Below are 23,652 nucleotides of genomic sequence, written 5' to 3'. Positions count from 1 at the left end.
GAGGCAAAACGCAACGAGTGTGCCACTCGTGATAGCTGACGTTGGTACCCGTTGGAAGCCGACAGCTCTTTATCGGTCTTTCATCATATTTCCCGCGTGGTCATCTATCACCCATTGGTATCCAAGATACCATACTCGGCTCAATTCGTTCCACTTTCGCCTGGATACGTGACGCCGGAAATGAAAACATGATTCGGAGGGCGGGTATGGCGATTTATACCTCATATACTTATATACTTATAAGGCGATTTATACTTTATCATCACATATAAATTGTAAAGGCTGACCGCGTTTTGCAAAGAATGGAACTATGCCGCGGTGCAAACTCCGATTCAGCCGGGAGGGGGGAATCAGTCCCCTACCCCAACTTTGAGGAGACTGACCAAATCCATAGAGAAACCCGTTGGTCAGCTATTCTGGTGATAGAGGGCTGTTTTTACCGCTCAGCCCCAACTCATTTTGCGAAACCATGCCTCTGAATTTAGCTGCCCGAGGTGAGGGTCACCAGGAAAGGAAAAAGCCGTACCATTCAGTGATCAGCCTTCTGGGATGAGTTCTAGTGTTGGTCAAAACTTTATTCGCATTGTACTTTGCTTATTTGTGTACTTTTATTATTTTTTTTTACTTTGACGGCATTTAAGACATATATTCATTTTTCAATCGAGTGAATTTTGTTAAAACTACTTCTTAAAAAGACAATAAGGCCAGAAACCTAAGGATTTTTTGATAAATGTTCTTTCCTCTGCATCAAACTATGCTGTGCTTGTGAGTAGCAATAAATTTCAGAAAGACTTGGGAAAGAATATCATCATCACTTTCTTCACGCAATCCATTTCCGCCATACCGCTGGGTTGGGTGGCGGCGGGCTGGTACGTGAGCAATTTTAGTGCCCCGTGAGGATCCAGTTGGAGTTGCGATATTGGTATGAGCAGAAAAAATGAATTTTTGTTTTGCCTGCCGCGGGCGATCGAAGCATTTTGATTGGGATCTTCCTGAAAAATCTGAAAGCTATTCTGTTTCCAGAATCCGGGTGCTGCACCATCTGGAGCCATCGTGTCCTCTGAGCCAAAGAATTGTATCCACCATTGAGGCCTCAAGTGATATCTTGCCGCAGACCTGCGGATATTCACCTCCTTATATGACTGTGTTCAATCACACAGGTGAGTTCAGTAGGGAAGCCATGGGTTGTTGGATGGGTAATCTCGCGGACGCTACATGCAGGTGACCACCGCTGCGTGGTTCGGGCTCCTCACCGCTTATGTGCTGTCCTCATAATATGGTACCAAAATGAAAAACAGGTGTGGGTGTACGTTGGTACCTAATGTTAGAAAAATAATCGCACATCATTTGTCGTGTTTAAAGCGGAACACATTGCAACGGTGGGAAATTTAGTTTTTTTTGCTGGTGGCGGAGTACAAAAATTTTGTGGTCGGAGTACAAACTTGCCTGCAAGCAAAGGTCTGTCTAATGTGGAATGAGTGTCTGCACAATGGGCCTCGCTTGAAGTCCATCACATACTGCCTTTAATGGGTCAACATTCTCCCAATATTTTTCTTGCAAAAATTAGTGTCAGCATGCAATTTTGCATTTCTGTGGAACAGAGCACTTCTTGTGAGTGAGGGCGCCACACTGATCCCATCCATATCCCTGTAGTGCTATTTGCTCACCTACACATGCAAAGATTGACTAATGGTACATGTTAATAAGAAATACAGTTAGAGAGGTTAACAACAAAACTTTATATGTATGCATTCACAGGTGCATCATACAAAGCTCAGTTACTTATCATTACCTATCTACATGCAAACTTACACAATATCAAAATGATAAATCAGGTGCATCCTCTGCTTACTGACAAACTGAATTGTGGATGACCACTGTGCATCACACCCTGGTTTTTTAATGAGTCTTAGGCAGATGCAACTGTTTATGAAAGCCTTATGTATGTGACATCACTAACATGTTGTCCTTTTGGCCTTTACGTAATTAATATAAACATACCAAAAGTGTTCCTCTTCCTATCCTTCTCTTTCTGCTCTTCTCCTCTTTCAGCTCCTCACCTTCTCTTTCTGTCACTTTTCTCCTTCCACTCCTCCTCCACTTCTGCTCCTCCTCTCTTCCTGCACCTCCTGTTATCCCTCTCCCCTTCTCCAAGTTCCCTATGATCTTATGTAGGGACAATTTTAATACTGTCACTGCAAGACCTTATGCCTGACAGCAAGGAACATGGCAGCATTGCCACCTGTCAGGTTACAGCAATTATAACCACAGGCTGAAAAGAGGCCAGCCTCATATTTGATCCCACATGGGAAACCCAAGCCTAGCATTAATGTTGTATATAGATACCTTAGTACCTACATACCTACCCACCATGCTGTAGGTAGAGCAGGTTATACCAAGGTGATTCTGCACCAGCCTGCAGTGGTAAACATTTATAGATCAGTCCCCTGGTATTTATTTACCTTTTTTGGAATGACTTAATAGCGGTCCAAAACTAAATCCCAAGTAACTTGAGAGGTGTGGATACATGCTGTGTGAAAATTGAAGACAACCAATTCCACTTTGCCTCACTGAATACCTCAAACTCACAGCTACGATGCACATAATCCCAAGCAGCTTCACTCACCTTCCGCCCTCCTCACTCCCACCACATCAAGACAAACAACTAAACCATGCACAGGAGTTCTGGCACATTCACAGACATTGTGATGGCATTCTAGCACTCGTCAATGGGCAACCAAGTACAAGTGCCACGGGTCGGTCCTGAAATGACAGGCTGTGATGAATAGTCTAAGAAAAACCATTTATGCAGTTGCGGCAACACAAATTGTTGAGTTTGTGGTAGAAAAATCATAGAGCTTTACAGACATGCATTTAAAGTTGCTATTTTCCACCTACAAATATATATTATCTTCTGGTGGCGCAAGACAATGCCGAGATAATGCAGTACCTGTACTACAAATCTATAGATATTTCTCATTCTAAGGCATATCATGCCATTTCAACACCCTCTGAGGAGGGCCCGTATCTGGGCGATACCAAAACACATAAATTTTTCAATTAAATTTGGCTAACTTTGCTAAAAACTTGCTGTTCTCCGGCTTGTACTCCGGCTTGTTCTCCCCGGGTCTCCCCATAGGCCCCATTGTGAGAAGGGCAACCAAGTACTGCGATTTTTTCCCACCGGGTTATGGACCATCTCTATCTTACAAGTATAGGTACTGGTTGAGCCTGGAGACGTGATACCGTTGTTAAATAAGTAAGATATCCTCGAATCTTCAAAGACCGGCATTTGCCGATTTCTGAAAAAAGTGGTTGACGTGCTATCATTTATACAATAGTAATAAGTTCTGGAATGCTGCATGCCACAAACTCCCATTTTGGGAACGTAATTCCCGATGACATTTAAGAACCCAAAAGAAGCCGTTACCACCAAAAGTGCCGCCCACAAACGTGATATTTGGGTGCCGTTTAATGTCATGATTCTATCTCAAAAGTGCCGATATGTGGTGTGTTTGAATGCTATGATTTTGAGTTTAATTGCAAGTTAGATGGTGATTGGTGGCTGGTATGGCAAGAGCAGGAATGAAACAAGCGCTTTGAAAAGGATGTGCAATGCTGCAACCTTTGGAATTTTCCCACCAAACTGTTTGCAAGATGCACGTCCTTTGGTAAAATCGCTAACATGTTTTCTTAATATGAGGTAAGTTTAGAGCATAGTTGGCATGCTGGACTTCTTGCTCGGCGAGTCTTTGAATGACCTAGTTGAAAAAGATGTGCCAGCGGTGATTTTGGTGCTGCTAGTGGTTTCTGGTCGAACGAATATTGTTGTAGGTGTCTTGCGACGCGGACCTTCACTGCTCGAAAATGCACTCGCCAGTTGCAGGAGGCTGGGCTGCCGCTGGTTTCGGGTACTGGAGGCGATGGGTTCGTCGCGTAGTGGGAGCCAGAGCCGTGATATGTTTGTCCGTTTCTTGAAAGGTATCGGTAGGTGTGTTTGTCGTGGAAAATGCGGTCTTACTTACTCAGGTGCGCCATATATTTTCCCCACAGGTAATGGCATGCGAGGTATGTGGCAGCGGTAGGTACTTAAAACAAGCACATTTCATATTTCAGTTTATTTCATTCCCACAGAAGTAACTCACATGAGTTGTCATCACCATTCAGGAGTTGCATAGGCTTGTACAAGTGCATCTGACCCATGTAATACAATGATGAAGGACATTGACATGAACGCCCTGGACTGGCCAGCTCCTGCAGGATTGCAGATGCTTGTCTCCATTTCTTGGTGCTCCATATGTTTGGTCCCTGGAAATCAAATAAAAGTTACAACTCACTTTATGAAAGCAAAGTTCATGCACCCTCCTGGCTATCAAGACAGCAAAACTGTCTGCCTTGGTACTTATACTCAGGCTCATACATTTGCAATGGTGTCTGCTTTGTGGGGCGACTGCAGTGTTTGTCTGGAGTACAACAATTGTCATTCTTAGCAGTCAAGAGCCTGGAGTACAAGATTTCCTGGTGTGACATTCACCAGAAAACGGAGGTTTTTCCCACACTGCATTGTAAATAATCATAAAACAGGTAGATTCACGCTCCTACCTTCAAATTTTAATAACCTCAATATAATCCTGAGTGCCGCATGCACCCCACTGCCTCAACTCCCCAGTGCCCTTTCTGCATTATGGTCTAATACAATATTTCTGCTTATCAAGAACCATAAAAAATGAATGGGGCCAAGGTAACAATAATAATGCAACAAAAATGTTTCTTATCACATCTTGGTATGTTTATGAAACAGGCAGGCCAGAATAGTCCAGAACATAGCCTAAAAACCTAACCTAGCCTAACCTAACCTAACCTAACCTAACCTAACCTAACCTAACCTAACCTAACCTAACCTAACCTAACCTAACCTAACCTAACCCCCCACCCTGTCCCCTTCAACCCAGTGTCCCATTGGTGTCCATGTTCCATGGCATATATATGTACCATATTAAGATGTTTTGTTTAACTGCCATATTCTCATTTTGCTTTTCATTCCCACCTAAAAACATCATATTTCCTCACCATGTCAACCAATCTACAAACAACGTGAAAGACTGCTTGGATACGCAAGAAACATATTTCATTGGATTCTTGTTACCTTGGCCTCATACATTTTTATGGTTCTTGATGTGCAGTAATGCTGTGATCACGGGCATGACACGGAGGTTGCGGTTGCTGCGTGTTTGCGCTCAGATATTTGCAGTGGTAGTCATTTATGTTCCAAGGTAGCAGCTTAGATGACCTGTTGTGACATGGTGCTTTGAGCCTGGTGCACTTATGTTCTGAGCTTAGTACAGGCTGAATTAAGCTGAGTTGAAGTTGTAATGCTTGGTAACAACATTTTATGTTACTATGCAAATATTTGTACTTGGTTATCACCACAGGATCATGTTTCTTTCAAACACTAGCTGTTCTTGTATAAGAAGGAAAATGTTGTTGCAGTCTTGTGCCAAACCTAGGACACTCAGAAATAGTGTGCATGCTCTGTTTTTGTTTTGTTTTTTTGGCATGCCTTTGTCTTGGAGGATGGGGTGCCAGAAGTGTAGTGGTTAAAGCATCTGCAATAGCCACTGCACATCTGGGAAGCCAGAGGTACGGGGTTCGATTCCCCGCGGTGCCCGCCCTTCCTGCTAGGGTGAGAGGCAGGCGACGCCATATAGCCTCAGCAGCTGAGTGCGTCGTAAAGCCCCAATGACATGACATGTCTTGGAGCATGTGCAGTGTTACATAATTGTTTAGTAACCTGACCTATGGTCAGTTTACATGTGAAGGCTGCATAACCAGACAGGATTATCTGGCACAAGAATGGGCAACACCCAGGCTTAGAGTGTAAAGGTGAACATCCTGTTCAAAATATTTTAGGACAAAATGAAATGTTATGGTGGCAGTTCAAAGGTATCAAAATCATGTTAAGAAAGTGAGTGAAACAACATTTTAGAAATGCATTTAGTATCTCCATGCAATAGGCTGGTTGCCAGCAAAGTAACACAATAAATGCAAGTGCTACCCAGCTATGCCAAGGTAACAGTACATTCAGGTACTTCACGGTCTGGAAGAGCTGGTTGAACAGTAGAACATTGTGTAGTGACAGTTGAACTTGCATGCACTAATTGGTACAGTCATGTACTTGCCCGTGCTAGCATGGCATCTGTGCGGTTTGCTTATGTCATTTTTTCATGCTCTGTTTTGTGATGCTATGTCTGGCTGTGCATGGTGAAAGCAGTGCAATTAGGGTTTGTGGTCACATGTATTGCATCAAGGACTGCTTCTGCAACCCATATCTCAGAATCAACACAGGGTACCGGAACTAATGGACTTGAGTGAAAGTCAGCCAGTTTGATAGTTGTGTGTCGCAGGTGGTAACTTTTGTGGTCTTATGGTCTTGAGAACAGGACCTTCTATTCTGACATTGAAATATGTTATTGGTCAGCAGATAATGCAGTGCAGTTTTTTTTTTAAATGTTCATGGCCTCATTTTAATGTCTCATGCAATCATGGACAGCAATACAGCAAAAGGAGACCTAACAATAACCTTATCCAACCTGTGACAGTAGTTGATATTCCTGACATGAGGCCTGCCTGGCAAGTGCATGCACCAGGTGTAATGCTTTGCTACTGAACAAGGTGTATTTAGCCACTTTGACACCATTGATAGAAGCAAGTGAGACCCAAGTTTGTCAAAGTTTATCGCGCTCAAGTTTATGAGACTTAAGTTTATCGGGCTGTGAGATGTTCCTACCAATGTGATAATAACCCTGTCTTTGGCTGCCTGCTTCATGCCATGAAAATATATCTCTTAATTTATGTTCCATGAAAGCTTACACATAAAGATTGTGTAACACCACCATTATTTTGCAACTGCTTTGACACTTTCTCACTGATGATATTTGGGACATGGTTCCCAGAACAGGTGCCAGTTGAATTGCAAATCTTTCCTAGGAAACACGTGCAATACTGTGTCATGACTTCTGTGTCGGCAGCCTGGAAAGGGCTCAGCTCGTGGCAGGTCCTGGCTTGCAGAAATCACTCGATGCTTCGCGAAGGTCGGAAGTGACCCGTTAGCTCCCGTTCGGCCGGCCGTGGTGGCGGCGCGCGAGGGGAGGGGATGGGGAGCGCCTGTGACGCAGTGGGCCGGCGGCTTGGGTTGGCGCCCGGCGCCGCGGGGCTTCCCGCGGGCGGGCGGCGCGGCGCGGTGGCGGCGGGCTGCGGCGGCGCTACGCTGCGGCGGCGCTACGCCAGCGGGGGGAGCCGACCAGTTGCGGGCGAGGCCGTGCAGGGGCTGTACTGGGCAGACGGCACCTGTCCGGGCTTGTCCTTTTTTATGATGCCCAAATCCCCTTGCGCTCAGATGCGCATGATACCCTGGTTCCGTGTTGCGAGCTTGGCGACCCTCTGCAACGACTGACGAAATGTGAAACATGCAATATGGCTTGGAATATGAATAAAAGTGAATGCTCCACATTTGAGGATGTCGAACCAAGAACATCAGATCTGAAGATCAGATCTGAAGAAATTAGCTCACTTATAACTATTGGCATACTTTTAAGTAGAAAAGAGCGCTCAAGTCAACACAATTTCTCTATTTAGTAAATAGGTTCCTCTATAGGTCAGTGATTACGCCATTGCACCTTGCACAACATTGATTGAGAGCCAATTGATGGCCATTGTGTCTGGAAGTCGTGCTCACGAATGCCAGATACAAACGATTCGTCAATTGTATCTTTCCTGGACTTGGTTGCCACATGGCTAATGAAATGGCTCGATGTGAATTGCGTTGCGGCGTAATAGATGCCCAGGTGACCTTGAAATAGTCGCCCCGAAATACTTTGCTTATCTTCGCGGGAATTCAGCCCCGAAATTAAAGGGGCTTAGGTTTAAGGGAACGGCATGGTTGTGAACTGCACCGAATGATCTTCAAGAGGGCTATTTCAGTTCGAACCCTCGTACAAATGTGGAACACTCACTGCAAGGAAACTGCGACGACATTATATACTAATACCCATGGCATTGTCCTCATGTTGGATGAATGTTCTGGTCTGCAGTATCCCGTTGTGTGAAACCACAAGGGACCGGAGGTTTGGAACCGGCAGTGTCGGCACGAATGGTCAGGAAGTGCAGGCCGGGCTCCGCCGGTTCCGTAGCGACCAGAGCCGATCGGCCGCTGTCAGCGCCGCTGTGGACTCGGGACGAGACTGGCTGGTGCCTCGCGGGCCGAGCATTCCGTGTGACCGGCTGGCCGGAGGCTGGGCGTGGGATGGGGCGGGGCGGCAGAGGCGGAGGCGGCGCAGACAGCGCCCACGGCCCGGCCCGGACCGGTCGGTATCGAGCGGCCGGCTGGCCGACCTCTGGCGCCGCCGACGCCGACGCCGCAGTCGGGAGGCGCCGTCGACAGCGGCGGGGTGTGACCACGGACGGGAGCGGCGCCCTCGCCGACGCTCGGGTTGATGGTGGCAGCGGCCGCGCGCGGTGAGTGCCGCCGGCTTGCGCGCCGCCAGACATTCCGCCCGTCTGGCTGCTCGGCTGCCCAGTCGCTCGCCTAAGGCCTGCCGGCTGCACCGCTCGAACCACTTCTCACCTTCTTGCGAGCGCGGAGATGAGTCCCCACTTGTTGGCGAGAAACGCTTTCGCTGCGTTTGACCCCATGTCGTGGTCCAGTCAGTTGGCCTTTTCAGCGTCTGCCCGGCAGTAGCGTTTGTGGGTATCCAATGCGATGCCCAGGGCTAGCCAGCCCATCGGCGTGTGGAAAGAAGGGCGATGCAGCTGTCTCCCCGGGCACGCGGTTTTCGCCGGTCCTCTGCGGCACTGTGCCGTGGCTGCAGTGAGCCTCAGCGTGTTGTCACGTCAATTGGCCTTCCGATAGCCCGACCGTTGCAGTGATTCTCGGCCCCCCCCCCCATGGTGGGGCAGGTCTCGGTAGTGTCGGCCTGCTGTCGGTCCGTGTGACCCATGCCGGCTGGGGTTCAGGGCCGTGCTCGGTGCGACAGCTCGCCGCTGACGGTCGGACGTCCACTGTCAATCGCAGCACATGAGGCGGTGACGGCTCGGGCCGCGCCGCCCCCACCCGAGCTGGCTGCTCAGGCCGCGTGCAGGCGACACTTCCTCGTGACGTCAGCGGCGGCTGGAACGCGGTGGGCGGCGCGCCGTGTCGTCGCCGCGTCCATATGGCGACTGGGCAGCCGCCGCCGCCACCGACGATCAATACCACCTCGGCGCAGCGCCCACGCAACAGGTCCATTCGCCAGAGCGGCGTATCTGCTGGACGCCTGGCGCGGCGGCACGGCGGAGCGGGAGAGGCGCGCCGCCGGCGGCTCTGTTTTGGCTGGTCCGAGTGGCTCGCAGATGGCCACTGAGCTGCGGTCTGTGCCATGAGTAAGGGAATCAGTTGTGATGGATCGCGGGGAGTTAAGTGCAATGAGAGCACTGAAGGGACTTGGCGTCCTGGCCGGCAGGTCGAAGACTGTTTCGAGCTGGAACACGGATCGGCATGGCTATTTATGAAGAGCGGCCTGGACGCGATAAACACTGCGTGCTCGCCACGAGTTCACTGGCGTCCAGCCAGCCAGCCGGCGGGCCTGGCCCTGTCTCCTCGGCAGATGCTACGGAAGGTGCGGCAGCGTCTGCAAAGCGCGCCCGATCAGGGCCTCCATCCCAGAGCGAAGGGGTAGAGCCCGACCGGCCCGGGGCTTCCGTCCCAGAACGGAGCGGGCGCGCCCGGCCGGTCCGGGGTCTCCGTCCCAGAGCGAAGGGGTAGAGCCCAACCGGCTCGGGGCTTCCGTCCCAGAGCGGAGCGGGCGCGCCCGGCCGGTTCGGGGCCTCCGTCCCAGAGCGGAGCGGTCGAGTGCGGCCCGACCGGGGACCCCGTCCCAGAACGGAGCGGCCGAGCGCGGCTTGACTGGGGCCTCCCTTCCAGAGCGGAGCGGCCGGGCCCGACCGGGCACGGTCATAATGTCAGTTTCGCGACAGACGCTGATTGAGAGCTAAATACGCAGTTTATGACGACATTTGAAAATTAATGTAGCTATATGCCTACATTCGCAAATACAGTGCGGTTTTACGATACACAGGTCGTAAAACGGCATTGAATAACGTGAGTGTTCGATATTTGTATGAGATTTTGAACTGAAATATCCAATTTAGATAGCGTTCAGTGTAGTTCATAGCCCTGTCCTTCATAAGCTCTAATCTGAAATTCCTGAGCTGCACGCCCGCGAAGATGTGTAGACTAATTTATGCGGACTCAAAGCCATTTAAGCGTGCATAATATAGCAACATCATTCAAATCCCGCCACCTGAAATGCCAAACGGCGTTCTAGATCTAAATGAATGCTTCTGTCGTGCTGTTGAGATCTGGCCTCCGTAAAGACCATTGCTTCTGTCGTGCTGTTGAGATCTGGCCTCCGTAAAGACCATTGCTTCCGTCGTGCTGTTGAGATCTGGCCTCCGTAAAGACCATTTCCAATTAAACATTTTTTTCGAAATATGACATGTGCGGAAGATATCGTATAATGATTTTATAGGCGGAGATAGGATGAGCTGACACTGATAATGTGCGGATATTCGTAAGAAGGTTGTACTTTTAAATGAATTGACAATATTGACCAGTTTTTTAATATTTCGGTTCAAATGGTTAAAAATACAACTTTTGAACAAATATCACGTACATGATTATTTTAAGGGGCGTCTAAATTTCCTTCAATATTTACCATACTCTACATTGCACGAGCACTGTACCAAAGTAGTTGATGTCTACTAGCTCTCAATCATTGTTGAGTCAGCTGTTTAAGCTTCAATCAGTAATCACATTTGTGCTATAAAGTATAAGAATTATGGCATTGACACAAGTTGGACTTGGACTCCTACTTCTTACGGAAATACTATGTGTAATGGAATCGCTCGAGCATTGCCATGACCAATAATATGAAAGGAAGCAAACACCTTAAACTCACGGCTTTGGCTCGGCAAACACTTTCAATAGCGGTACTTCCATATATACCTATATTTACCAATACCTGCCTGCCACCACTGGCGGGAAGGTATGGGAGTGAGCGCTGGGGTGGCAATTTCGCGCGCCAGTTTGGCTGCACCCCAATGGCATTCCAATGTTCCATGACGCAATCGAGGACTCTTCAAATGTGTACCATTCCCCTTATACGAGAACAGAATTATATCAGCGGTTCGTGAGAAACTTCGTCAAATATTGCCTTGAGAACAAACCTGAATCGTATTACCAAAGCATACACCAACTACAATCATAACAGCAAACCATGGCAGTGCTACAGGGTACCGATCCATAAGGGCTCCATCATTTTCAACTCATGCACAGCCTATTCGTCAAAGGCAATGTTGCAGCTTTGAAGATATTGAAGCAAGCAACAGATATGATGAAGTAAGCACACTTGAAACTGTTGGTATGCTTTTAAGGGGAAAAACTGCTGTAGATAACGCAAGTTCTCCGTTTGGTTAATATATTCCCCAATACGTCATTGTTTGGTTAGCCCATCATACATTGCACAACGTTGATTGATGTCGAACTGACGGCCGTTTTATCTGAAAATCGTGCTCACGAACGCCAGATATGAATGGCATGGCGATTTTTTTTCTTATCCTTGATCACCGCATGACAAATAGAAAAACAGAATTCGATTGACGTTACCGTGGCGTCATGGATGCTCGAGTGACCCCGAAATAGTTCTCCCGGAAGCACATCTTCGGGGGTTTGTTATTGCGGACATCTTATCCAGTTCGACTTTTGGGGAACAAGTTTCCCAATGCCTCAAAACTTCGAAAACTACCCCAAATTCTGACCTTGAGACTGGGTGGTTCCTGGGAGCGGCACCAGGTGGTGTATTGGTCGGTGTCGGTACCCTGCTGGCCTCCGGACAGCTGGTGCCTCGGTGTGGGCCGGTACCCTGCTGGCCTCCGGACAGCTGGTGCCTCGGTCTGGGCCGGTACCCTGCCGGCCGCCGGTCAGCTGGTGCCTCGGTGTGGGCCGGTACCCTGCCGGCCGCCGGTCAGCTGGTGCCTCGGTGTGGGCCGGTACCCTGCCGGCCGCCGGACAGCTGGTGCCTCGGTGTGGGCCGGTACCCTGCCGGCCGCCGGTCAGCTGGTGCCTCGGTGTGGGCCGGTACCCTGCCGGCCGCCGGACAGCTGGTGCCTCGGTCTGGGCCGGTACCCTGCCGGCCGCCTGACAGCTGGTGCCTCGGTGTGGGCCGGTACCCTGCCGGCCGCCGGTCAGCTGGTGCCTCGGTGTGGGCCGGTACCCTGCCGGCCGCCGGTCAGCTGGTGCCTCGGTGTGGGCCGGTACCCTGCCGGCCGCCGGTCAGCTGGTGCCTCGGTCTGGGCCGGTACCCTGCCGGCCGCCGGTCAGCTGGTGCCTCGGTGTGGGCCGGTACCCTGCCGGCCGCCGGTCAGCTGGTGCCTCGGTCTGGGCCGGCACCCTGCCGGTCAGCTGGTGCTTCGGTCTGGGCCGGTACCCTGCCGATCAGCTGGTGCCTCGGTCTGGGCCGGTACCCTGCCGGTCAGCTGGTGCCTCGGTGTGGGCCGGTACCCTGCCGGTCAGCTGGTGCCTCGGTGTGGGCCGGTACCCTGCCGGTCAGCTGGTGCCTCGGTCTGGGCCGGTGCCCTGCCGGTCAGCTGGTGTGCTCGGTTGGGCCGGTACCCTGCCGGTCAGCTGGTGCCTCGGTTGGGCCGGCCCTGCCGTCAGCTGGTGCTCGGTCTGGCCGGTACCCTGCCGGTCAGCTGGTGCCTCGGTCTGGGCCGGTACCCTGCCGGTCAGCTGGTGCTTCGGCCTGTGTCGGTACCCTGCCGGTCAGCTGGTGCCTCGGTGTGGGCCGGTACCCTGCCGGTCAGCTGGTGCCTCGGTCTGGGCCGGTGCCCTGCCGGTCAGCTGGTGCCTGGGTTTATGCCGGTTCCCTGCCGGTCAGCTGGTGCCTCGGTCTGGGCCAGTACCCTGCCGGTCAGCTGGTGCTTCGGCCTGTGTCGGTACCCTGCCGGTCAGCTGGTGCTTCGGCCTGTGTCAGTACCCTGCCGGTCAGCTGGTGCTTTGGCCTGTATCGGTACCCTGCCGGCCGCCGGTCAGCTGGTGCCTCGGTCTGTGTCGGTACCCTGCCGGCCGCCGCTGCGTCACAGGCCGGCCGCGGCGCCGGCCGGCCTGTGAGCGGGCTTGGGCCGCCAATCGATGGCCGGTTATTGCCGGCCGCCGTCGGTTTACTCCCGGACCCGACACACGCCGCAAGCTGGCCGTGGCGTCCAGCTTCCGTAATATCGCCCCGGCCGGCCTGGGACGGCCAGGCTGCTCTGGACGAGAATCTGGCCAACAGAAAGCCGGCCGAACGGGCACTGGTGCGCTCGGTATGGAGCGCGTCCTGGAGCGCCTCAACGGCCGCGGTCATTTTGCACCCTCACTGGTGCCGTCGAAAGATGATTTCTTGAAGAAGTCACGTGGAAGCCACCGAGGGTGTACAGCCCGAGTCCTTGGGGTGTACGGGTATGGCATAGGTAGGGCTCAGCAGCAATTGTCAGCCGCCCATCGTCGTCTCGGCACCGCTTTCCGTGCCGGAGATTGCTCGCATGGAGCGCGCATGAAATGCGTGACGTGGCTCTGCGCCGAGCGTTCACACTGCGGATTCGGCCACGGCAGTCCCATTGCAGTGTTGTCAGCTGTGGCCGGGGCTGTGGGGTGACCATGCTTCCAGCGCGCGTGGTGCGGTCGGTCGGCACGGTGGGGCTCGTCGAAGGTCTTGCGGTCGCTGGGCGGCTGGGTGGTGGCGGCGGCCCATCGGCCGGGTCAGCGGCACGTCTGCCGTCTGCAAGGCGCGCCGGCGGTGCCATTTTTAGCCGGTCATTGTCGGGTTCCGTCGATTGGGCGGCCGCGGCGCCGGCCGACCGTGGCCCGTCACTGCCACCGCGGCCGCCGCCGCCGGCTGTCGGGCTAGGGGCGGCGGCCGCAGACGAGACCGCACCAGGTCTGGGTGCCGGCATGTGACACATGTCCGATCAGACATCCGCCACACGGCGACAGCCGGGGCGGCGGCCGCAGACGAGACCGCACCAGGTCTGGGTGCCGGCATGTAACACGTGTCCGATCAGACGTCCGCCACACGGCGACAGCCGGAGCCCTAACCGGGGCGGTGTCGGCCGCCCGGGCGCCCAGTGTCGGGTTAGCAGGGCCGCGGCGCCGCATCGGGGCGCGCCGCCCACCCTGCCGCCCGTGGCTCCTGCCATTCGGCTACTGATGCATGCAGGATACGTCACCGTGCGTCCCATTCTTCCCAGAGTCACGGCTGCGTTATCAGCAGGCGATGAGCGGATGTTTTCCCGTGTCGAATGAGTCGCGTGCTGAGCAGGAGCTGGCTCGTCGAGCAGCCAATTACAGGCGCCGGGCGTGTATTGTTCGACCGACCGTTGGCCGACATCACACGCGATGTGGGCCGGCACCAGACACCGGACCGCCATCGGGAAGGTCGCCGTCCTGAAGGTCGCTCCGCCGTGGAAGCGCGGTGTTTTGAGTGCGGCATGGGCTGGGGGCACTCACGGCGGCGACGCTAGACGGCGACGCTTATCTGGTGACGCGCTTGGATGGCTCGGCGAGTTTCAGGTGGGCTGTCATGACGCCACTGCCCTCGTTTCTAAAATCAGCGCTCATATGATGTTGAGGGGGGGGGGCTGCCACTGCTGTCTCGTGCCGTCTGGGGCGCGGCCGCCACCCCCGTCTCCTGGTGTTGTTGCCGGAGCTTGCGGCTGGCGCGAGCCGGCGCCGATGAGTCGGTGCCGCTGCTAAGGGCGTTGCGTTCGTCTAGCGCGGGAAGGCGGTCCGTTCCTTTCGTCTGGTGGGTGCCACGTGAACCAAACTGGGGGTCACAGACAACGTTCAATATATCAATACCGCATGACATGCGGCCCTCAATAATATATGCACGCACAAACAGGAAGGATGCGTGGACTTAGGGTGTACGTTTTACCCCACTTTTATACGTAACTGGCGGAGGAGTGGTTAGAATGTTGTTTTTAACTTCAGCGACCTTTGGTCGGTTGCCCGACATAGACGCGTCGCCATCGATGTGCATGATTTGGTAGCGACCAGGTGACCCGGCCTCGATACATAATGTGCCAACTATATGGAGTTGAACTGTGGGCGGCAGTCCCATGCGATTGGGGCTGAGTGGTGGGCAGCGTCGAGTCGCATCAGTTCTCAGCCATGAGCGCATCCGTGTGCAGCCCCGATGTGAGCCGGGGTAATATCTGTCGGGACTGACAGCGTCTCGCCACCGCGGCTGTGTGCGGTGGAGGACTCAAGGTCGACATGCTCGGCGGCTGAAGAGGCTCGCTAGAATGCGGTGTACCGAGCCCGCACTCATGACGGGACTCGGACATCGGCAGTGGCGCCAACGTCGGCCGTATGGCGGGCCACCCGTGCTCAAAGAAATATTCTCTGGCTGACTTCGTATGTTGCAAAATGTGCCATTAATGCACATGTTTAGCAAATTTAGCTACCGAACATTGAGTAAGTTTATGTTTAGCAGCGAATAAACATCAGTTAGCATTTTTGCATCAAAATAGATCTCCGAAAAACAAATTTTTGCACCATTTTCCTGGTATGAATGAGGATTTAGTTCTTGGAACGGGTTACCTGCGTCGACGTTCCTCCCAATAAATTCGAGCGAAAACGCGGCTTCATTGCTAACAAATTTGGTTGATATGCTAGATCGATAACTGTGGCTCGTGTACCCCAGTCGGGCTTGTGGTGCTGCCTGTGGTGTCCGAACGAACGTTGGCTGCCTATGTTTGACGCGCGCTGGCCTTGTTTCAGGTCAACGGAAGTTCCAGGGACTGTTATCTGTTCATCCTGCCGACCCGGTCGGGCACACCTCAGCTAGGTGTATGTCACCAGACTGTTGTCTCCCCAGCAGAACCAACCAGCGGTACGTCGTACCGCCGTGCTCTCACACGCGTGTTGGGCTCCACACACGTTCGCTTGTTAAGCCCATGTTTTGCTCATAGCGTACGATTCAGATATATACATGGTCTCGAGCTATAGTTTGTCCTACAGTGGCATCGTTTCTTTGCTGGCGTGGTGTTTGAAGCGTCCTGGTTGTCAGACGTGTGTGGATCTGCACTGACGCGGCTTGCGTGTGTCTTGCGGCAGGAGCAGTCAGATCCCAACTGACGCAGCTTGCGTGTGTCTTGCGGCAGGAACAGTCAGATCCCAACTGACGTGGCTTGCGTGTGTCTTGCGGCAGGAGCAGTCAGATCCCAACTGACGCGGCTTGCGTGTTGTCTTGCGGCAGGAGCAGTCAGATCCCAACTGACGTGGCTTGCGTGTGTCTTGCGGCAGGAGCAGTCAGATCCCAACTGACGCAGCTTGCGTGTGTCTTGCGGCAGGAACAGTCAGATCCCAACTGACGTGGCTTGCGTGTGTCTTGCGGCATGTCTTGCGGCAGGAACAGTCAGATCCCAACTGACGTGGCTTGCGTGTGTCTTGCGGCAGGAGCAGTCAGATCCCAACTGACGCGGCTTGCGTGTGTCTTGCGGCAGGAGCAGTCAGATCCCAACTGACGTGGCTTGCGTGTGTCTTGCGGCAGGAGCAGTCAGATCCCAACTGACGTGGCTTGCGTGTGTCTTGCGGCAGGAGCAGTCAGATCCCAACTGACGTGGCTTGCGTGTGTCTTGCGGCAGGAACAGTCAGATCCCAGAGCAGATAGCTCGACTCGGCCGCCGGCCGGCACTCACCATTTCGTGACTCGGACTCGGCCCGCTCGACCTGCCCCGCTCGGGACGCACGACCGCCGTCTCCTCCCAGCGCCCGCCGCACCCGACGCCGCCTCGCCATGGCGCTTAACGTCAACACCAGTGTCACTGACGTCTTCTACCGCTACAAGATGCCGCGCCTCCTGGCCAAAGTCGAGGGCAAGGGCAACGGCATCAAGACGGTGGTGGTCAATATGACGGAGGTGGCCAAGGCGCTGTGCCGCCCTCCCTCTTGTGAGTACCGTCGACCAGCTGGCTCATGATCGACGGCGTAGTGTTCGCGTCGCGCCCGTTTGGTCACTGGTGTCGGTGCTTCAGCTGTATGTCGTGCCATGTTGCGGGCCGGAGAGCCGTTAAGTCACTGCTGCTGTCCACCATGGCTGGATCTGATGGACACGGACTTGCGAATGCGGGTGGAAAACACTTATTCCGGGTCATGGGATCACTAAGGTCTCCATTAACTGAGCATCTGATGCATAGTGCCAAGCAGTACAAGACGTATGGCACAGCAATTATAATCGGCGCTAATGATTGGTTTGATCTGTGCCGCCACAGTCAGGTGCTGAGTGGGTGGGCTGGACGTACACTGGTCCCCGAGCCGTGCCTTGGGACGGCCATTGACCACGTGCGCCCGGCAGACCCCTGCAAGTACTTCGGCTGCGAGCTGGGTGCCCAGACTCTGATGGACGGCAAGAACGACCGCTACATCGTCAACGGCGCCCACGACGCCTCCAAGCTGCAGGACATGCTGGATGGCTTCATCCGCAAGTTCGTGCTGTGCCCCGGCTGCGATAACCCAGAGACAGTGCTGCAGGTGCGTAACCAGGGCTAGTTGGAGGTCAGTCATTGAATTGTCGGGTGGAGGGAGGTCAGTCGTAAAAGATACGGTCATTTGAAGGCAGTTACAAGATGAAATGTTTAGCGGCACTCATACGCCCAGATCGTTTCAAGCTCGGGCATCGGATTGTCATCGACAGCCCGCCCTGTATGGTGCGTGGCAATGCACTGCGGCTGGTCGACCGGGTGGTGGAGGCCGGTGGTGCAGCCTGTTCGAAGCGGGTGCAGCGCGGTAGGAGGCGTCCGCTGCGTGGCCGAGTGACGGCGCCTAGTGTGGTGCAGCAGGCCCGCGCCGCCGCCGTCATTGTCCGGGGCAGTGGTGGGCGTCTGACGGAGCGGCAGGGTAAGGGGGGTTGGTCCAGGTCACGCGCCGAGCAGACGTCTCTCAGCCCGTCGGGACACGGGCTGGGGCGCGATACATCAGACCGGCCCGAACTGTATACAGCTCCGTGGTTCCATGTGACGCCGGCTGGGTGTCGCTGTTGGGGCTGGAATCGCGTACCGCCCGTCTCTGCGTGCTGTTGACTGGTAGGCGATGGGCCGGGATCGCAGGCCGCTCGTCTCCGTGTGCTGTTGACTCGGAGGCGATGGGCCGGGATCGCAGACCGCCCGTCTCCGTGTGCTGTTGACTCGGAGGCGATGGGCCGGATCACAGACCGCCCGTCTCCGTGTGCTGTTGACTGGGAGGCGATGGGCCGGGATCGCAGACCGCCCGTCTGCCGTGTGCTGTTGACTGGGAGGCGATGGGCCGGGATGGCAGACCGCCCGTCTCCGTGTGAACCACCCGCTGACCGGTGTGCCGGCGTCGCTGCCGCCAGGTTCGCGAGAAGAAGGGTGTGATCGGCCAGAGCTGCAAGGCCTGCGGCTACCAGGGTATGCTGGACATGCGCCATAAGCTGACCACCTTCATCCTGAAGAACCCGCCCGATGCCGACCCCACCCAGTCGGGCAAATCACTCACCAAACGCGCCGTACGTGCGACCAGCTACAGCGGCACTGCTGCGGCTGGGGTCGGGCTGGGACGTTAAATTGTGATACGCTATGTCGGTAGATGGGGGGGGGGGGGGGGGGGGAGTGAGTGCATACGCATCCAGTCTTATCTCCGGTGGCTATTTTGTTAAGGGTAAATCACGGAGCGCGAAATGACCTCAGAAGCTGATGTGCTCGTAAAGCCACCAAACATCGAGTGTTATCGCGTGGCATATACAGTCGTTGGTTAAGCCTACGGCGTCGACATACTGCTGATGGTGCGAATGCATTCCTAGATTTTAATTCATTCGTTTTCCCCGTTGTGCGGCTGGCTTGACGTGTGTCGCCGCCACGCTCTGTGTGTCCGATGGCCATCGCCTAAGGGCGCCTGCAAGAAGCAGAGCCACCTGCCTCCCTGATGCATACACAGGACAATCACCAGAGCGTGTGGTGCCAGGCTCACTGCCGCTGGAGGCCGTGGGGGGAGCGCCATTGGTGCCGCGAGGGAAGCCGCCCGTCGGTGGGCCCCGTCACCCGGGCCGTGCCAGGCTGAGCCGCCATTGGTGGCGCGAGGGAAGCCGCCCGTCGGTGAGCCCCGTCACCCGAGGCGGCGTGCCGTGCCAGGCTGAGCCGCCAGTGCACCGTGCCGGCTGTTGCAGGCCAAGAAGGGGAAGAAGGGCAAGTCGAACGGCGACGAGAAGGGCAGCGATCACTCTGAGGACGGCGACGAACAGCTGGAGGGGTGGTCCACCGACGCGCCGGCTGCCAAGGTGGGGGCTCGTTGGCGGTGGACTCCCAGGCAGCTCTGGCTGTAGTGCCCGGCAGCAGTGCTCTGACGCGTTCACATCTAAGTTACACGCTCCCTGGGACACGTGGACGGCGCAGCGGGGCGTACTGGCTCGCCCGTGTTAGCGGTGCATGACCGCCGGCCTGCTGGCACCCCTGTGCACCGGTGTGATGAGGTCGGATGTGCGCGCCAGCACTGCCGCGGCGACGGGGGGTTACGTGGCGCCGCCTGCCTGTGCCGCCAGCCGGAGCTGGATGACTGGTCGGTGGACGTGTCGGAGGAGGCGGTGCAGCGGCGCCAGGCTGAGCTCACCGACGGCGTCAAGGGGCTCACCATCAACGACGACCTGGAGAAGGCCGAGAAGGTACGCCCGCCGCGCGCGCACCAACACCCGCATTCACTAGTGATCGCTGTCGGTGTGTGTCATGGTAGAGCTGGCCGCCTCGCCGGTCGGCTGTTGGACCTATGCTGAGCACTGACCAGCGCAGTGCCATGGCAGCTGTTGATCCGACCCGTCGTACGTCGTTCGGAAAGTCCATGGGATGTACCTCGTTTGCTGTTTGATTTACGCTCGTTTTTTGGTGCATGGGTGCCTCACTCAAATTATTGTTATGTGTCTCTGGATATCGCGATGGTGTGCTTATAACTGGAAATTCGGTGGAAGCATGTGGAAAGTATAACCTCACACCTCATGTACCCAAATTTTATTTTAGGTCGAATTGTATTGTATGCTATGTTTTATATTTAGCACAGGGTTTTACACGTGCATTGGCTTTATTTTGCGAAAACCTAAAGCAAAATGTACCCAATGCATTACAACTTGGTTGATCCACCTGTCCAACAGCACACCTACCTTTCCACCATTTGCGCGATGACAGTCACCAGATGGCAGCGCTGGCCGTGGTACGGCGGCGTCCTGCCAGCTGGCCAGTCGGTCGCCACCAGCTGGCCGCCTGATCGATCCTGTTGTCTGCGGCAGGAGCGTCTGGAGATCTTCTACCGGTACATGCTGCAGCGGCGCGACGCCGGCAAGCTGTCTGGCCAGGAGAAGAGCCTGCTGGCCGAGGCCGAGCGTCTGGACGTCAAGGACAAGGCGCCGCTCGTGCTCTCTGAGCTGCTCTTCAACGACACAATCGTCAGCCAGATCGGCCAGCACCGCGTCCTGCTGCTCAGGTGAGTAACACCGTCAGCTGACGTCTGATGCTGCCACTCAGGGAGGCATTGCACCCAGGCCACGCTGTGTCTGATGCTCGGGTAACCACCCATGGCTGACATGGCTCCATGGTGCCCATTTGACCATGCTAAACCGCGCTCCTGTGTCAAGCAACCACCATACACATGACACAGCGCCCTGATCAGGTAGCCACCAGACACAGGGCACCGCGCGGCAATAAGGTAACCACCACACGTGACGCCGTGTACTGATTAAGTAGCCACCAGGCACGTGACTGCGCCCTGGTCAAGTGAACACCACACACATGGCACCGCGCGGATCAAGTAAACACCACACACGTGACACCGCATCCTGATCAAGTAACCTCCGCACATTTGCGTTACACCACGTCTTACTGCCCAGGCGGTCCACCAACTGTTGTCCAGACCAGCCAGGGCGGAGCCTTGGTATGTCTGGGGCCGGCGCGTGACTGGCGGTAGGCTGCCAATGGTACGCTGCTCCCAAAGGGACTCCTGGGCTGGCTCCCGCAATCATGGAAGCGATGTTTGGCTGTGGTTGGTGGCTTCTGGCGGGTTTGGTTGGGGCCAGCCGGTAACGACGCGTGTACGCCCGTTCCAGATTCACGCACGACAACAAACGGGCGCAGAAGTACCTGGTCGGCGGTCTGGAGCAGGTCATCAACCTCTACAAGGACCAGCTGATGCCCAAGGTGCCGCACATCCTGAAGGTACGAGCGCCGCCCCATCCTGCCGCCCCTGTCTCAACGTGTGAGGCTGCAACAGCCAGAGACACTTGTGAGAGGATACCCAGCCGACGCGGGACGCCGACAGCTCTGCGTCATCGGTCCGGCGTACCCCTTTGTTCGGTCGGTGGCTGGTCTCGAGCCTGTTGGCCTGGGGGCTGCGAGGCGTGATGGGCTGCTCCACGGCCGCGCCGTGTTATAGCTATGGCGTCATCTGTCGGCGCCGTGAAGCCCTGTCTGTGGGAGCCGGCCGGACGGCGGCCCTTGTCTGCGCCGCCCAGGTGTGCGCCCTCGGCCGGAGCGGATGTACCGGCGCCGCTTGCTCGGTCCCGGCTCTCCTCGCCTCGCCTCGCCTCGCCTCGCCCTCCCCTCCCCTCGCCTCGTCGCGCCCTGCCTCGCCTCGCCTTGCCCGGCCTCCGTCCGTCGATGGCTCCGGTTCCGCAGCGAGTCCGGCTGCTCTTTGCCTCTTGGTCTCTGATCTGCGCTTAGTCTTGCCGTGTCCGCTCTCCGCGGCCCGGCTCTGGCGCCAATTATCGGCCTTGTGGACCTGCTGATCATCTCAGTCCCAGGGCTGTGACTCCTCTCGGCCGTTCGGACCCGCCGACGCCACTCGCTTTCGTCCTACAGAAGCTCTACGACCTGGACATCCTGGACGAGGAGGTGCTGCTGGAATGGGGTAAGAAGCCCAGCAAGAAGTATGTCAGCAAAGAAGTCAGCGAGGAGATCCACGCCAAGGCCGAGAAGTTCATCAACTGGCTGCGCGAGGCGGAGGAGGAGTCCGACTCCGATACCGAGGAGGACGACGACGTCGAGGTACGGACCACCTGCATGGCAGGAAGCTGCAACAAGACAGCGCATGCCGTTGCTGCATGTCACGTGTTTTCACTCCTTATCCTGTCGCAAAACCGTGATGTGTTCACATTAGTTGTGTGATCTCGTGAAGCGTGATTTGCATGTCCAATGATCCATGTTGGGCTGAATGCTGTTCTTCGCTTTCCAGATCACCTACGACGACCGCGCGCGTGAGATTAAGGAGGAGAAGAAGGCTCCGCCGCCGGCCGCCTCCACGGCGGCGCCGCAGGCCGAGGAGCACGATGACATCGACATCGATGACATCTAGTGGCCATGCGCTATGTTGAGCTTCGACAACAGCTCGTCAGCAGTGATGGCGCCACCAGTGGTTTAGTAATGTCAACGGTCGCTCCGTTAGGCCTAAAGCTGTTTTATTTTTAATACGCTGGAAATATTTATCCCAATTTTCTGTGAAGGCATGAGTGAAATCACTGGCAGATGAATGGATGGGTGGGGAGAGGCGACGACTTCGAGCCATGGGCGTTCGAGAGGCTCACTTCTTCTGTCGCGGCATTTTCCTTTTTCTCGGAAAGGCATTTAATCAGATCCTGGTGTTTCTGTGGGTCAATACACTGTTGTGCATCTCCTCTGTTTGCGGAGTGTGTGTGGCGCGCAGGGCGTCCTCAGCAGGGTGGCTGGTGGCTGCTCTGACAGCGCCGGCGCCCGGCCAGGCTCGGGGACCGCGCGACGGGCCGGCGCGCCTCGAGCGGCCGACCGCACCGCTGGTTGTAAAGCACACCACTTCGGCCGGACGTGCCGTCATGGCTTCTGGGCGGCCGCCTGCTAACCACAAAGGGATGGATGGCTTCTGCGGTGACACGATGCTGGGAGACCGGTGTCCTGGCGGTCTGGAGCTGGCCTGTTCGTCCTGTCGCGTGAGAACATGTGGCGGCGGTCGACCGGACCTGTGTCCCTGATATTCTCAGGTGCCCGGGCGGTTTGAGGCCGAGCTGTGGCGGCACGGCCGGCGTAGAGAACGCTGTAATGTTTGGCTTTGGTAGGCGTAGGGAAGGTCAGTAAGCCAACTTGTGGGATCGTGAAATGCGAGTGGGCTTGCGCGGTTGCACACAAATTGTTTTCTGAGAGGAGGTTTTGTCGTCGAAGGAGGTGGGGTGGGAGACGGGGTTATGCCGCCAATACTTCGTGGGGTATCAGTTAAGATCACTTGGCCGGTCGTTGCGAAGTGTGGTTCACAAACCGGCCGCCCGATATCGCCAAGGGGATAAGCAAGTTGCTGCGATATTGTGATGTGGTGAGCTGATTTTTAGGTCTAGACTTCAAGTCGCAAACACCCAAATGGCTTTGGTTTTCGGAAACCATGCCATTCACGCTACCTGTCGCACTGTTTTCGAAAACTGCCTTGCTTGCTACTTCCTTCGGGCACGTCAGTCGGAACATTTTAAACACCTGACCGGAACGTCGCGTATTCAGTGGGCATTTTCTCATAGTCCTTGACGTCCGTTCCCATCCTGTCGCCTTCTAACAACCAGCAGTCTC

At 55.1% G+C, this 23,652-nt stretch overlaps 1 protein-coding gene across 2 annotated transcripts; it reads left to right on the top strand.

Annotated features, from left to right (window-relative positions):
* Positions 1 to 783: 783 nt before the first annotated feature.
* Positions 784 to 22,739, top strand: eIF5 (eukaryotic translation initiation factor 5). 2 transcript variants are annotated; one of them, XM_037216076.1, is made up of 12 exons: positions 784 to 869; positions 1,024 to 1,160; positions 15,857 to 15,968; positions 16,729 to 17,028; positions 17,433 to 17,608; positions 18,450 to 18,602; positions 19,260 to 19,370; positions 19,632 to 19,751; positions 20,367 to 20,560; positions 21,180 to 21,288; positions 21,931 to 22,116; positions 22,304 to 22,739. In XM_037216076.1, the coding sequence occupies exons 4-12, from the start codon at positions 16,875 to 16,877 to the stop codon at positions 22,421 to 22,423; spliced, it is 1,323 nt and encodes a 440-aa protein (XP_037071971.1). In that variant the 5' UTR covers positions 784 to 869; positions 1,024 to 1,160; positions 15,857 to 15,968; positions 16,729 to 16,874; the 3' UTR covers positions 22,424 to 22,739. The 2 variants fall into 2 exon arrangements, with proteins under 2 accessions (XP_037071971.1, XP_037071970.1); XM_037216075.1 differs by having other exon boundaries at positions 16,723 to 17,028.
* Positions 22,740 to 23,652: the final 913 nt, after the last annotated feature.

The sequence above is a fragment of the Pollicipes pollicipes genome, unplaced genomic scaffold, assembly GCF_011947565.3.
Source record: "Pollicipes pollicipes isolate AB1234 unplaced genomic scaffold, Ppol_2.1 Scaffold_4002;HRSCAF=4701_pilon_pilon_pilon, whole genome shotgun sequence".
In the NCBI taxonomy this organism is placed as follows: domain Eukaryota; kingdom Metazoa; phylum Arthropoda; class Thecostraca; order Pollicipedomorpha; family Pollicipedidae; genus Pollicipes; species Pollicipes pollicipes.
This window is presented reverse-complemented; position numbering and strand designations above follow the sequence as displayed.

Bases quoted from the DNA above. Each gene is read 5' to 3' on its own strand.
- eIF5 (XM_037216076.1), top strand. From the start codon at position 16,875: ATGGCGCTTAACGTCAACACCAGTGTCACTGACGTCTTCTACCGCTAC. The intron at 17,029-17,432 runs GTGAGTACCGTC...TGCGCCCGGCAG, and splicing joins GCTGTGCCGCCCTCCCTCTT to ACCCCTGCAAGTACTTCGGC. The intron at 19,371-19,631 runs GTGGGGGCTCGT...CTGTGCCGCCAG, and splicing joins CCGACGCGCCGGCTGCCAAG to CCGGAGCTGGATGACTGGTC.